Below are 14,332 nucleotides of genomic sequence, written 5' to 3'. Positions count from 1 at the left end.
GCACGCCCATCCATCCAACAAACAGCTATTGTTATCAATCATGATAATTATTCAGAGTGGCCGCCATGTTCTGACACTGAACTTCAGCTCTGCACAGGCCTCGGGCTGGACACAGTGGGGACCCCATGGAGAAGGCCAGACACGCATCTGTAAATAGCAGTTGTGTTGATAAGAGTTGGGCAGTGTGAGCTCTCTCTCACACGTGTGCTGGGGGCTCAGCCAGGACCAGCACGGGAGGGAAGGAACCAGCGTCCTACCGGGAGCCAGCTGGACCTCCTGGCAAACAGCACCTCCTGGTGTCCAAACTGGGCCTGGCCCTCCCTCCCATTGGATGCCCACCACATCAAGGGGGCAGGGTGTGCCCTGCCACGGCCAGTAACTCAAGCCCATCCTTGCTTCTGGGATTAGATAGGGTTGGGTCTTCTAGATGTCTGGACCTCCCTCCGCCCAGGATCCCCAAAGGCGCTTGGCACTGAGCATGGCCTAGTGGGCCCCAACCAGGGGCAGCAGGATGGAGCCCTGCCCCCCACCCCTGTAGCACCACCTCTCTATCAACCCCAGGGCCCCCTCACCTGCCCCCTAGCCCAGCCCCTGAGGCAGGTCCCCATGGTCCCAAGGCTGCTTTCCTGGCTTTGTCCCCGTGACGGCTGGGCAGGAACTTCCTGCTGGAGAATTCCCGGATCCTTCTAGGAGGCTGCAAGCCGGGCCTGGGAACTTAGGAGGGAGGGAAACCAGGGCTGCTCTGACTATGAGGGGCGGGTCTGTGGCAGCAGGGGCTCCCCCAGCACTCACTCTGTGCCCCAGGTCCTTCCCCACCCCGGGTCAGGTGCACTAAACCTCCCATCCTCCAGCTCAGGTGGAACCCAGGGCTCTGCAGCTGGGGTGGCCTGGCAGCCTGTGGGCTTGGACTAGAACTAGACTGAGAACCTGAGCTTGTTCGTGGGGAGGATGAGGGGCCAGGTCGGCAGACAGACAGGCAAGGAGGCCAAAGTCAAATTGAGTTTTATTAATAACATCACAGGCCTGAGTCTGAAGAGTGGGGACAGTGTGCCGGGCAGGCCCACCCTGCAGACGCATGGACACCATTTATTAAAGACCCCTTGGCCCCAGGGGCTCCTTGAGGTGCCCTAAGAGGAGGCGGATACATCTCTACACGGGCTGCAGGGACCCGGGGCAGGGCAGACTCAGGCCAGCACCAGCTTCACTCTGGAGGCCAGTTTCCCATCTCATCCATTTCCTCAAGGAGCAGGTGCTGGGGGGCGGAAGTGGGTGAAGGAAGATGCCTTTGCATCTTTGGGCTCTCCTCTTCCTGCTCTGTACCCCCAGAACCGTCCCACCTGCCCTCAGAGACAAGCACCCCAAGGCCACCTTTCCAGACCCTCCCCCAGGTGCCCACAGCAGGCCAGGCCCACTAGCCCTGAGCCACCTCCCTCCCATGAATGGAGGCACCCTTCTCCCTCCAGCTTGAGGGATTCCTAGGAAGCCCCCGGAGCCAGGCACCCCAGCCAAGCCCTCCCCTCCCTCACCTCTATCCTAGACACCACACCAAGGGGGCTCTGCACCCTTCCCTCCAGCCTAGGGTGGTGCTTCCGGTGCCTCAGCGCCTCTCCCCCAGGTCCCCAGCATTCCCCAAAGGCTGGGGGGCAGGTTCCTTCCCCCTCAGCTTGGTGTCTCTGAGGGCAGATAAGGAGAGAGTGGGGGGTGGTAATGAGGACAGAATCCTTGTAACACCCACAGCAGGAAGATATTCCTGAGGCAGCCCTGTCCCCAAGTGAGGACTCAGCTGGTCCTCTACTCCAGAAACTCCCTAGGGGCCCCCAGTGCTGCTCAGGCTACCCCTAGGACTGTGACCCCTGGGGCCGGGGCAGGCCGGCTCAGGGGGTGGTCCTGGAGGGGAGGGGAGAGGGGAGGAGAGCTCCCTTTAGCAGGAAAAGACAAAAGCAGGAGCCCTGCCAGAGCAACCACCTGTGTGGTTTAGGGTGAGGTCCCCCAGAGCACAGAGGGGCGCCCTGACACATAGCCTGCAGGCTCAAGACAATGGGAAGGCTGCCCCTCAGTACCCGGCAGGCAAGTATTTCTGGTATTAATGACCCGCAAGGGGCGAGTCATAATCCCTGACACTGGAGTGCCCTTTGAAGTTGCCGGCTACACACTGGTCAGCTCATTTGATCCTCCAATGGTCCCCTTTTCAGGTAAAGAAACCAAGGCCCACAATCAAAGTCACAGAGCAAGTCATGCCAGATCAGAGACTTCGACTAAAGACTTTGCTCCTTCCTTTTGTAAACTACACACACCATCAGGGGCAGATGTCCACTGAATGAAAGGATGAGCTGATGAGTGAGTGGAAATTAACCCAAAAAGGACATTGACACATTTTTCATCAACATATCCATCAATGTGCACTCAGAGAAGCTGGGACAGGCCTAATCTTTAAGGCCAATGTCAAGTAGGGTGGGCTGTAGGTGGTCCTTGGTGTGACCAGGTAGGTAACTCCCCCGCACCTATGTGTGTTTGTGGGAGTTGGTGTGGGTGTGAATGGGAAAGAAAACAGAAAAAGAGCAACATTATGCAAATGACAGATGTGCAGGAAAGCCTTAAAGCCACCTAGACAAGTCCCCTCAATGTAGAGATGAGGAAACTGAGGCTCAGAGAGGGGAAGGGATTTGCCCAAGGCCATACAGCAAGTGAATGGCAGTGAAGTCTTAAAAATGGACTCGGGTCAAGTGAGAGAGAGACTGATGGAGGAGTGTGTGTGCAGGGGTCAGGATCCTGTTCCCAGAGATACCACCACCAAGAAGGAGTTAAGCATTTCCTGCCCAGCATGGCGGCTGGAGCCTGGGCCAGCAGTGGCGGAGAGGGGAGGCCTCCAGCCCCACTCTCCCCAGTGCTCTCAGGCAGAGGGTGGGGGTGGGATGGGCAGGCATACCTGGCCATCCACAATGCCTGCCTCCTCCAGGGTGATCTCTGGCTGGGTCAGCAGCTTCCGGCCCTTGTGGCCACCCATCTTCCAGAGGCGGGACTCCCGTTGCACTACCAGAAGCTTCTTTAACTCCGACTCCATGAAACCTGAGAGCCAGAGAGATGGGCGAGGGACAGGCAGGAGAAGGGTGGACCACCTGCTGGGGATCGAAGGGAGAGGAGGTGGCTCTGGCTCTCCAAACCTCACCCAGCCCTGTGCAGCCCCTGGTCACCCCCCGCTGGGCCCCTTCTCCATCCAGTCCCTGGAGCCAGCCAGACACCACCTCCCCACTGCCCTGCCTTCCCCAGGACACTCGCTTTCCATGGGTTCCCTCCCACCAGCTTGAGTGTGAGTCTCTTTACTTACCTCCTGGGGACAGCATGCGAGGGGCAGACATCTGCCCTACCCCACCCTGCCCCCTCCAGCCACCAATTCCAGAGCACAGATCTGGAACAACCCAAACTGCCTGGGATCAAGTCCCAGCTCTGCCACTTACGAGCTGTGTGATCGTGGACAAGTTACTTAACCTCTCTGTGCCTCAGTTTCCTCACAGTGAAGTGGAGACTATAACAGGACCTACCTCAGAGTTATAATGCAGTATTTCATGAAAAGTGCTTAGAGGAGGGTTTGGCCCATAGTAATGGCTATGAAAATGTCAACAGTGATTTTATTGGAGTATGTTATTACCACTAAGCCATCTGCTCACCATGTCAGGGCGGCAAGGGGGCTGCAGTGGGAGAGGGGGCCTTCTGGGGTACTGTCACAGCAGTGCACGCACGATGGGAAAACCAGGGATGGAGGTGGCCACTGAAGGAGTTAGAATTCCGGGCTGGGAAAGGGTGGTGCTCAAGGAGCCGCAGTCCCAGTCACAACCCGCCCCCCACCCCTCCACCCTCTGCTGCCTCCCGGGCCCTGAGGGAGGAGGACCCTTGCCAGACCCAGCTCAGCCTCGGGACCAGCCGCACACAGCTCCCCCCAGCCCGGTCAGTCATCTTAGGTCCTCTGGTTCCACCTGGTGGTCAGAACTGGTATCGCATCCATGAGCCACTGGCCAAAGTGGGGCTCCTTCTGTGGGGGGGCTGGCTGGGTGGGGAGGTGGGGGCACCACACTTACCTACTGTATCTGTCGACCTAAAAGTCTTATGCAGCGGCGACTGGAGGGTGACAATGCCTGGGACACAGAGCTTGAGTGAGCTGTCCTCCTCCTCTGTTTCCTCTTCCCCGCCTTTCTCCTCACAGGGCAGGCCTTCCTTGAGAGGGAACTGAGGGTGTGCCCACGACTGAGCAGGTGAGGAGGGCGGGGCCGAGCCTGCAGCCCACACGCCCACAGAGACTCAGAACAGAAAGCAGGAGGGAACAAGGGCTCTCAAGAGGTTCAGGCAGGCGGCTGCCCCCCTGGGCCCCACCCAGGCCTCACCTCGCACTTCCAGCTGGCCCCACAGACCTTGGCCGTGGCCGATTTCTGGAGCTGCTTGTACAAGCTGAGGAGGCGGTTCCAGGGAGTTGCCCCCACCTGGGAGGAGGCCAGCCTGAGGTCTCCTGTGGAGCGGTAGCGGTCACTGCCAGCTCACAGCAACGAGAGGCAGCCCAGGCCCAGGAGGACAGGGCCATCAGGAGGCTGAGCTGAGGGCCAGGTTTCCTTGTTTTCTTTAGCAAACACCTGCTACATGCTGGGCACAGTTCTAGGCACTTCACAGAGAAAATCTCACTCAATCCTTGCTACTGCCCTCTGGGATAGGTACTATTATATTCCCATTTTGCAGATGAGGAAACTGAGACACAGAAAGGTTGAGTGACTTGCCACCATCACACAGCTTGGCCTAGTGGAGCTGGGATTCAAACCCAGGCAGCCCGCCTCTAGCGTCCCCTCAAACTGCCCTGTGTCCGTCCCGGCCCTACACCCCCGGCATGTCCCCCACACCTGTGGCCACCACACTCACCATCAAGCAGATACTCCTCCTCCTCCTCCCTGGTGAAGGTCTCGGGACTGATATCCAGTGGCCCCATGGCCCTCTGCAAGCATCCTTGCTCCACCGCCAAGGCTTGGGCAAAGTGGCCCCTGATCCCAAAGCATAGTCAGATGGGGGTGGCAGGTGGGGCCCAGAGATGTGGTGAAGGTCCCCTAAACCCCCCAAGGCTCTCCCAGAGGCCCTGCTCAGCTTCCTCTATCCTCCTGCTCCCAACTACTCCCTGCTCGGCCCTCTGGGGTCTTCATCACAGAGGGGATGATCCCTCCCCAAAAGTAGGGTGAGGAGGGGCATGGGGAGCAGAGAGAGAAGTGGGCCCCCTTCCTCACCAGGGGTGGGTGCCAGGTCCAAATGGGAGTGGGAACCAGGAGGGAGAGGTGTGGGCCAGGAGGGAGAGAGTGGGGAGGGAAGGTGGGGGGAGTGGGGCCCAGGAAGGAGCTGGGAAGTAACGGGAGCCCGGCTCACCCCAGAGCATCCCCCTTTCCTTTTGGTGCCTCCATCCACAACCACTCACTTGCGGGAGGACCCCCATCTCTGCCTCACCCCCTCCCCACATCTCCAGCCTCCTCTCCACCCCTGACATGTCTGTCCAACCATGCCCACCCAGTCCTCTGTCCACCCAAGGAGTCCGTTCCTGGCCCCTCCCCAATTTGGGTCCTCCCATCTCAGGCCCACACCCTTCCCCCTTCTTACATCCAGGCCTCCCCCCAGTTCCTCCATCCCAGGCTCCTTCCCACCATCCACGGCCCAGCCCCTCACCTGTCTGAGGTCCCTGTATCCCCTGCTGCCTCCTCCTCCTCCTCTTCCCTCTCCTCCAACTCAGACAGGTTGCCCAGCACCTCTTGGCTTCCTCTGGGCAGGACTGGCTTCACCTCTACACCTTGAGCCAGAACCCTCAGGATCTCCACGGCGGTGGGGGTCTGGGCCCCTGTGTCTCCCAGCCCCAGCCCCGAGGGATCGGGCTGTGGCAGGGCCACAGAGAGGGTGTAGGGCAGCGTGGCAGGAGGCCTGGACTCCTTCCGCCCTGCTCCTCCCTGGCGATCAGTCATCAAAGGAGTGGCGTCCTGCTCTCGAAAGGGACAAGACTGGCCCCCCAGCAGGGGCTTGTCTGAGCTCTTTGGGCTGCCCTTGCTCCCCACCAGGCTACGGAAGAAGCGGAACATGGAGGAGTGGCCCAAAACTCGGGATCGAGGGCTTGAAGCTGGGGCCTCCATCCTGACAAGGACCCTGACTCAGAGGGAGGGGCCACAGCAGCCACCTCAGGACCAACTGCTTAAGAACAGAAGGAGTTTTCAAATTAAAACCTCCAGTTGGAAACTTCCAGGAGTTCTAGAAGGCAAAGGTGGGGGAGGGGTGAGGGGGAGAAAGTAGGGGGGATTAGTTGGGGGCAGAGAGTACAAGGGGTTCATGAGGCAGGGGAAGGAGGCCCGGGGAGCCAGCCTGAAGGGGGAGGGGGTTGGCGAGGCTCCAGGAGACACCAGGGTGGGGGGCAGGCAGAGGTGGCTGGAGGAACCCCAACTCTGAGAACGGGGTGGAGGCACACAGCTCTCTCCAGGCCTGTCCTTCCCTGGCTGCGGCCGCTTCTGTGCTTGAGAACCATTCATTCCCTAAGACCAGAGAGTCTCTGTCCTCCCTCTTCTCTCTCCTCTCAGTATCCAGCTGGCACATGCCCAGATGGTAGCACAGATCCACTGTGTTTTCATCTGTTTACCTGCCTATCACATTCGGGATTTTTCTCTCTGGAGACCACCGAGGCTTGGTGCACAGGTCTTAATTGCACGTTGAATCTCAATTTAGTATTATTATTCCTCACGGCACCTACAGACCTGATTATAAACCCAGCTCAGTGACCTTGGGCAAGGTTCCTTAAACCAGCTGAGCCTCAGTTTGTTCAGCTCTAAGATGGGTGTGGTCCACTGCACTTACTTCCAAGGGTTGTTCCAAAGAGGTTTTAAAGTGCCTGGTACACAGTGGCGCTTAAGAAACCTCGCCATCCTGGCTTTTTTATTGACATTGATGGAAGCAGGAGAAAGATCAAGGATGAGGACTGGGAATCAAGGGTGGGGAAAGCAGCGGGGGAGAGGGAGCCACTCTGCCTGGGTGGGAGCCGCTCTCTCCGCCTGGCAGCCCTGTAGGCTGGGGCATCTGCATCCGGCGGCCACAGAGCAACTTCCTCTAGAGGGAGCTGATTGGAGCCGGGAACCGCCGGCACCTCTATGATCGCCGCAGCCTCGCGGGTCCCTAGGGCCGTGCTGGGAGCAGCAGAGGCTGCATCCAGACACCAGGAATTCACTGACGCCCCTTCCTGGGAGCCAGGCCTGGGTACCTGACCCTGGGAGCAGCCACTGGCCCCTCAGGATCTCAGCCTCTGCCCTACTGAGCCGTCCCGGGCCTGGGCCAGGGTCCGGGCAGGTAAGCCGGGAGGGTCCTGCCCATGCTCCCCACTCTCGGCAGCCCCAGGCCCAGGGTGAGGCAGGAAGCCCGCAGGGAGCCCGGTGGGGAGGGGGAGGCCTCGAGGCTTGTCTGGGCCGCTCCACCAACTCCTGCTCGGGGCCTGATCCGGCCGGGGCTCCCTCTGGCTGCTCCTCAGACAGCTTTCCCTCTTGGCCCGGCCCTGGTGCCAGAGAATCGGGTGCTAAAGAACCAGGTTCTTTAGCAGTCTGGGGGATGGGAGTGGAGGTCAGAGCCAAGGTCAAGGGCAGGGGGAGAACTTTCACAGCACTTCCTGCTGTCCCAGGAGCCCTAAGTCTAGGTCTGCAGCAGGGCTAGGTCTGCATCTCCCCCCCGGGAAACATCCTGGGCCCACCAAACCCCGCAGGTGGGGCACAGTGGACTCTCCCTACCAGGAAGTCAGGCCACTTGGATGGGGGCAGAGGTAGACCGAGGCCGGCATAGGCCTCTGGCCCTGGGGCCGATTCTGAGGCTCCACTTTTTCCCCAGCATTGAGCCCCAGGGGTAGCAGTAGAGGCAGTCGAGATGCAATCGGCATCCTCCAGCCCTGCTGTCCTGGGGGCACTGGGTTTCGGAGACCAAGGGAGAGAGGAAGGTACCTTGTTCAGGAAGAAGCTTCTGGGATGGGGGTGTGCCAGGCAAAGGTCTGTCTTAAGGAGTCTGGGCACCCAGGGGTGGAGGAGGGGAGAGTTGGTCTTCTCCCTGTCCCTGCCCTGAGACAGTGAAGGGGTGGAGAGCACAGGTGGTCCGGACTTACCCCACCCTTCTCCTCAGGCACTTTCGAAAATGGCCCCAGGCCTGAGAGGGAAGGTGGGGGGAGGGTACACAGGCCCTCCCAGGGAAGAGGGGGCAGCAGTGTTTGGCCCAGAGCAGGGCTGGGCCCTCCCTAGGGAGAGGAGGAGGGGAGCTTCCCGCCTGGGTGATGGAGGCAGCTTTGGGGTGGGGGGAAGTGAAGGGGGTGCAAATTGAAAGTGAAATAGCTTATGTCCAGGAAATACTCCCTCTGTGGAGGGTTTACAGAGCACACTGGGGTTGTGGCCAGGACTGGGCAAAGGAGGAAAATAGGGGCTGGAGACAGGAGAGCAAGGGGTACATGTGATTTCCTCAACCACCTGCTAGGCAGAAATGTGAAGATCACAGGCGGGATGCAAACAAGGGAAGTTTCCCCGGAAAGACACCCTCTAAGGTCCACAAACTGAAAAATAAATCTGAAATGAGTGCTGAGTGGAGGACTGACTCGTGGAAATTCAAATAACCAACCTGACTCCTTGACTAGCTCTGTGACCTTGGGCACTAACTTCTTTGTGCCTCACTTTTCCCACCTGTAAAATGGGTATGACAGTGCTTACCCTGCTAGGTTAATGTGTTCTTTCCGTGTCCCACACTCCCTGGGGAGTACTTACAGATACATGGTAGAAGTATACCATAGGCACTCAGGAAATGCTTGCGGCTAACAGGCCTGAGTTGGAAAACAGGTGTGTTCTGACTAGCCAAGGGGAAGTGGGACCTTCGGGGATGGGCTTTGTGGGTCATTGGCTGGAAGGTGGCGAGTCTGCAGTAAGCGTGTGCTGGGTAGGGTGCAGGAGGCCCCGAGAGCAGCAGAAGAAACCCCAGCTTCTGAAACTCGCTTCCCGGTGCGACTAGAGATCCACTCGGGCACTGCTGCGGCCACCCCTCCCCGGGCCCTGGCTGATCCCTGGGTGGGAATCTTGGCTGCGCGACCTTTCTCACCCCCAGTCTCCTTGAAGAACTGCAAGTGAAATACTCAGTAAGTTCTTAGGACGGTGCGGTCTTTCAGGAGTGGGGGTCCCCTCCCTCCGTGTGCTGTTGGAACCTCTGGTCCCCATCTCTGCTTTCCTACCCACCCCCACAGGCTAACACTGCCCTTCCTGCCAGGACCTGAGAAATGGCATCCGGACAAGGCCCAGGTCCTCCCAGGCAGGGGTGCGAAGAACCTGACCCCTCCTCCACTTCGGGTAACTGTCTTTCTGCCCCCTCACCCCTCCCATAACCACCAGGGCCATCATCTGTGAGGATGGAGAGAGCAGATGTGGACAAGCCGGGCGAGATTTGAAGGCAGGCTCTCCTGCCTCAGTTTCCTCACCTTGGGTAAAGAAGAAAAGCATCTCCCTACCCAATGCAGGCAGGGGGGCAGCAGTGGGGGGTGCAAAGGCTGGGAGAGGCGGGGCAGTGAGCATGAGGTGGGCACCCTGCCATCTGCGAGGAGGAGGAAAGAAGAGTGGGGCGTGGCTGTCCTATCCCTGCCGTGGGAGAAATAAGGAAGTAAATCCACCTATCACCGAGTCAGGTCCGCTCAACAGGGAGAGGGATTGTTACGACTTTGGGGAGGAAGTAAAATGGCTGTCCCTCTTCCCTCTTCCAAGGGGAACGTCAGGGACGCCTGCAGCTCGAGGCCCAGCACAGGCTGTTCCCTGGACTTTGGGTTCAGTCCCAGGCCTGTCACTATTTCCCGATGTGATTTTCTGGGCTACAATTTCAAATTCTGTCACCCACGTTCCCTAAGCCATGAGGGCTCGGTGCCTTGGACAAACGAAAATAAAGTCAGGGACCCAAATGCCTGGGATTCTATCCTGGCTGCACCGCTCTCTCCAGCTGTACGCCCTTGTGCAAGTTACGTAAACACCGCACCTCAGTTTCCCCATCCGTAAACTGGGGGTCACCTACTCCACAAGGCAGCTGTGACAAGAATCCTCTGCTCAGAGTCAGCCCTAGGTGGTAACTAAGGGCTAGAGGAGGGACACCTCTGTCCACAGGCAGAGTGAACCATCCCCAGAGCACTTCCTCCCTGACTCCTGGCTCTGATCCTCAGAGGAGCAGGTAGCCCGGGACACGGAGGAGGTTTTCCGCAGCTACGTCTTTTACCGCCATCAGCAGGAGCAGGAGGCCGAGGGGGCGGCCGCGCCCACAGACCCAGAAATGGTCACCTTGTCCCTAGAACCTAGCAGGTGAGCAGCAGCCCCATGGGCCCACGGGGACATGTTCAGGGAGATGGAGGCTCACATGGGGTCACCATGCAGGTCCTGGGAGCTGGACAGGCCTGGGGGGGTTTTCCCACTGCTGCTCCTTTTTCATGCGGGCTCCCACCCCCATCCGGGACCTGGCACCCTTTTCAGCACATGCCTGCCCCTTGTCCCTGGGCCCAGCCCTCGTGTCTGAGAACACGGTCGGGACCGCCAAGGAGGGGGGCCCAAGGCCGGGGCATCTCGGGCAGGAGTCCTTCGCCGTGAGCCCAGGCCCCAGCTCACCTGCTGCCTACCGTTCCTCGAGCACCATGGGGCAGGTGGGTCGCCAGCTGGCCATCATCGGGGATGACATCAACCGGCGCTACGACTCCGAGTTCCAGGCCATGTTGCAGCACCTGCAGCCAACAGCAGAGAACGCCTACGAGTATTTCACCAAGATTGCCTCAAGGTAGCTCCGGCCACTGCCTCTCCGCTGTGCTGTCACCACCATGTCGGGCCCTGCCCATGGGATGGGAGACACACTTCTCTGTCGGCGTCAGAAGACGTGTTTGCCGTCCCCGTGTCTGCTGTTAACTCAGGCGGGGCCTTGGGCCCGTCTTTCTCTTTCTGGGCCCAGACTCTTCATCATTGCATAAGTGCAGAGCCCTTGTGAACTCTGGCCCCGAGGACTTGACCCGTTAGATCAGGGCTATAGAGGGGCTCGCGGTGGGGGTGTCCCCAGAGCTCCCCAGCCCAGCTGGGACACGGCTGTCCTGATTTGGAACCACATTTCACACCAAAGATGGTTGCTGGCCCTGGCTTCAGCCCACCAGGTCCTGGAAATGGCTTCCAGATGCTATAATCTGGTGTCAGACAGGCAGTGGTTAAAGAAACCAGCAGCCTGGGCAAATCTCAGCTTTGCCATTTACCGGCTTTGTGAAACTTCCTAGCCTTCAGTTTCCTGGTCCGTAAAATAGGGGAAATATGCTTAGAACAGTGTCTGCACTTAAAGGTGTTAGCTGCTGTCACCATCTCGGTTAAAGAGGTCAGTCTCAGGGTAGGTTCGAGGCTGAGGGTGAAGGCAGGAGTAGCCGATAGATTCAGAGTTAGTGCTCGGAGCTGAAACATCCTGCCTGTGTCCTGAGAGGCCACCGCCCACTCAGCTGTGATTCCAGGACTGGACTGTCCTAACCTCCTCTTCTGTCCTTTTCTCTCTGCTGTCCCTCGGGCTGCCAGGCCAGCAGCAATGCCCACAGGTAATCTCCCTGCTGCCTCCGTCTGCTCGCTCTGCCCTCCACGCTCTCTGTGCCCCTTTGCTCCCCCAGCCCTGGGGCTACAGCCCCAGCAGCAGCATCCCATTCATCTGCCCTCTGAGCTTTCTCCTTTCACTGAGACACGGGCTCTTACCAAATCGAGGCCAGGCTGGGGCAGCCTCTACCACCTCCATTCACAGCTAAGCCATTTTGCTTTCCAGCTGGGAGAGGGGTAGGGGTCTCCAAGGGGGTGGGAGAGGGGTAGCGGTCTCCAAGGGGGTGGGAGAGGAAAACAGACGAAGGGCCCTCTAGAGGTCTCCACTGACTGTATCTTCTCGGCCCGCAGCCTGTTTGAGAGCGGCATCAACTGGGGCCGAGTGGTGGCTCTGCTGGGCTTTGGCTACCGCCTGGCCCTCCACGTCTACCAGCGCGGCCTGACTGGCTTCCTGGGCCAGGTGACCCGCTTCGTGGCCGACTTCATGTTGCATCACTGCATTGCCCGGTGGATCGCACAGAGGGGTGGCTGGGTGAGTCCCCAAGCATTGACCACCTCCTCCCTGCTGCTAGGGCCGCCCCTCTCCCAGCCCCACCCCAGTCCCCAGGAGCTGAATATGCCGCTAGCCCCCCTATGACCACTCTCTCTCCTGGCAGGTGGCAGCCCTGGACTTGGGAAACGGCCCCATCTGGAATGTGCTGATAGTTCTGGCTGTGGTTTTGTTGGGCCAGTTTGTGGTACGAAGATTTTTCAAGTCATGACTCCTGGAGGGGTCCTTTGGGGTCCTGAGACCCCTGCGTGGACTTTGGCCCAGTCTTCTCCCTTCACCTCCTCCCCTGCAGGGGTCCCCTCCTTAAGAGCACAGAAGCTTTAGCAAGTGGGCACTCCAGGTTTGGAGGGCCCCTGCCCAGGGGTCCATCAGACTGCACGGGTGCCCCAACATTGCATGGTGCTAAAGGGCCCCCTCTCAGAGAGGGGCTGTGGCCCCCTCCCTTAGCTCTCTGGGACCCCCTTGGCCCTGTCTGCTTGGTGTTGGGGAGATGATAAGTTGGGGAAGCAAGGGGCTAGGAGCTGCTTCTCCCCAAGGAGTTGTTAACGGTTTTAGCTTTTTATAATATCCTTGGGGGGACACTCCCCCCTCCGATTCCCACCACTCTACCCAAAGCCAGGACGTCTGGGGTGTGGGGGTTAATAGCCCTACCCTTTCCCAGGATTCAGCTGTTCTGGAAGGTCAGAGCTTAAATGCTGGGCCTGGAGCTCAGTCCTGGTCCTTCCTAAACATCATGTCCCCCAGGAACAGGACTGGTGGGGGGTGGGGACGAGGTACAGCTCAGCTCTCTTCCCCGCCCCGCTCCCATTGCCCCATATTGCCTTTGCAGTTGGACTCTCAGGGATTCTGGGGGGTGCAGTGGGGGTGGAGTAGGGGTGCAGACCATCAGCACCTTCCAAGCCTGCCTCCTGAGGCCCTCATTCTCTCCCTTCCCCTCACCTATTACCACTTGCTCCCACGCCCACCCCCCACCCCTGCTCACTACAAGTGAAGCTCGCCCCACCCCCATCACTCCAGAGAAGGCAGGCAGGGGCTTGGGTGAGTGCAGTGCTGAGGCCCCCTCCTCACCCAGACTACAGGGTTTAGGACTGCAGTTTTGTTATGGTCAGGGAAAGGGGGTAGGGAGCTCAACTTGAAGTTTCCGAGTGAGAGAAGGGCTATTAACACCACTAGGAATCCCAGGGTTGGGTGCCGCCCTCGTGGCCTGGGCACAGTTAGTCTGGGGTTACAGATAGGGGAACTGTGAATACTTGAACTCTACCCCCAGTCTCTACGCTCCTCACCCCACACCTGCCCAAGCCTCTCCTGATGGGTGGGGTAGGAGTGCCTCGTCTATCTTGTACAGCTTAGGGGTTTGGAGGTCAGGGGAGAGGAGTTCTTGATGAAGCCAAATGCAGGGAGGGGGTGCAGATGGAGCCAGCTGGCCACCTCCCACCCTCTGAGTGTGTCTGAAAATAAACTGCAATCCCTCCACTCCCACTTGATCATTTTTGTCTCCTCCGCTACCCCTCTCTCCATCAGGCTGGACGGGGAACCTGGGCACGCCTGGCTTTCACCTGGTTTTTACTGACAGGTCTCATCTCGGGGCCTCCTGAATCCTGTGGAGGGCTGGGTGTGTTTCTCCAGCCTCCTAGAAGGCCTTGGCCCCTCCCCACTCTTCTCCAGCCCCTTCTTCAGGAACTACCCTCATTTCTTTGGGTTCCAGGCAAGTTTCCCATCCCCACAGAGAGTCAGGGGTCTCCAAAGTGCTAGGCTCTGGCTGCAGAGCTGGTGGGGCAGCTGCACCTGCCTGGGGACCCCCACAGGCCTGGCCTGAATCCCTCTCCGTTCCAGGGTCCACCACCCACGCTTGGCTCCACCTGGGACACAGTGTCCCGGCTCCCTCTTCCCGATGTCCCCCACAGCTAGCACACACACAGGGCTTTTCATTCTAGGAGTGTTTGTGCTGCATGGGAGTCCCTATGGGGACGCAGCCAGGGGTGATAAAAATAACAAGCACGGGGGCGTTTAAATGTTCCAAAATCTACAAAGTCTTTCCAGTCCTGGGCACCCTGGTCTGTTTTCTGACACCCTTCCAAAGTGGTCACATGCAAGTCCTAAAGGATTCAGGCTTCTCTTTCACTCCCCCGAGGGCATCTTGCCAATCCCCTGGGCCCTCCGACTTGGTCTTCAAAGAGCCCACGTACTGACTGCA

The 14,332-nt window shown here is 59.1% G+C and overlaps 2 protein-coding genes across 6 annotated transcripts; one reads left to right on the top strand and one right to left on the bottom strand.

The window, feature by feature from the left end:
* Window positions 1–986: 986 nt before the first annotated feature.
* LOC309607401 (gametogenetin-binding protein 1-like) lies at window positions 987–6,260 on the bottom strand. Of its 2 annotated transcripts, none has more exons than XM_082345832.1 (6): window positions 5,686–6,260; window positions 4,900–5,018; window positions 4,377–4,498; window positions 4,074–4,221; window positions 2,927–3,066; window positions 987–1,252 (listed from the first exon to the last, which is right to left on the bottom strand). In XM_082345832.1, exons 1-6 carry the CDS (start codon window positions 6,138–6,140, stop codon window positions 1,202–1,204), a joined length of 1,035 nt encoding a protein of 344 aa, XP_082201958.1. In that variant the 5' UTR covers window positions 6,141–6,260; the 3' UTR covers window positions 987–1,201. The 2 variants fall into 2 exon arrangements, with proteins under 2 accessions (XP_082201958.1, XP_082201959.1); XM_082345833.1 differs by having other exon boundaries at window positions 4,074–4,209.
* An 826-nt stretch (window positions 6,261–7,086) lies between these two features.
* BAK1 (BCL2 antagonist/killer 1) lies at window positions 7,087–13,611 on the top strand. 4 transcript variants are annotated; one of them, XM_082345763.1, is made up of 7 exons: window positions 7,087–7,338; window positions 7,867–7,972; window positions 9,274–9,353; window positions 10,270–10,343; window positions 10,666–10,809; window positions 11,940–12,120; window positions 12,245–13,611. In XM_082345763.1, exons 2-7 carry the CDS (start codon window positions 7,903–7,905, stop codon window positions 12,347–12,349), a joined length of 654 nt encoding a protein of 217 aa, XP_082201889.1. In that variant the 5' UTR covers window positions 7,087–7,338; window positions 7,867–7,902; the 3' UTR covers window positions 12,350–13,611. The 4 variants fall into 4 exon arrangements, with proteins under 4 accessions (XP_082201889.1, XP_082201892.1, XP_082201890.1 ...); XM_082345766.1 differs by lacking the exon at window positions 7,867–7,972 and having other exon boundaries at window positions 7,090–7,338; window positions 10,208–10,343; XM_082345764.1 differs by lacking the exon at window positions 7,867–7,972 and having other exon boundaries at window positions 7,090–7,338; window positions 9,251–9,353; window positions 10,208–10,343.
* Window positions 13,612–14,332: the final 721 nt, after the last annotated feature.

Source organism: Balaenoptera borealis (assembly GCF_965194805.1).
Source record: "Balaenoptera borealis genome assembly, chromosome: 12".
NCBI lineage: Eukaryota > Metazoa > Chordata > Mammalia > Artiodactyla > Balaenopteridae > Balaenoptera > Balaenoptera borealis.
The sequence above is the reverse complement of the archived record's forward strand: the minus strand, read 5'-3'. Positions and strand labels throughout refer to the sequence as shown.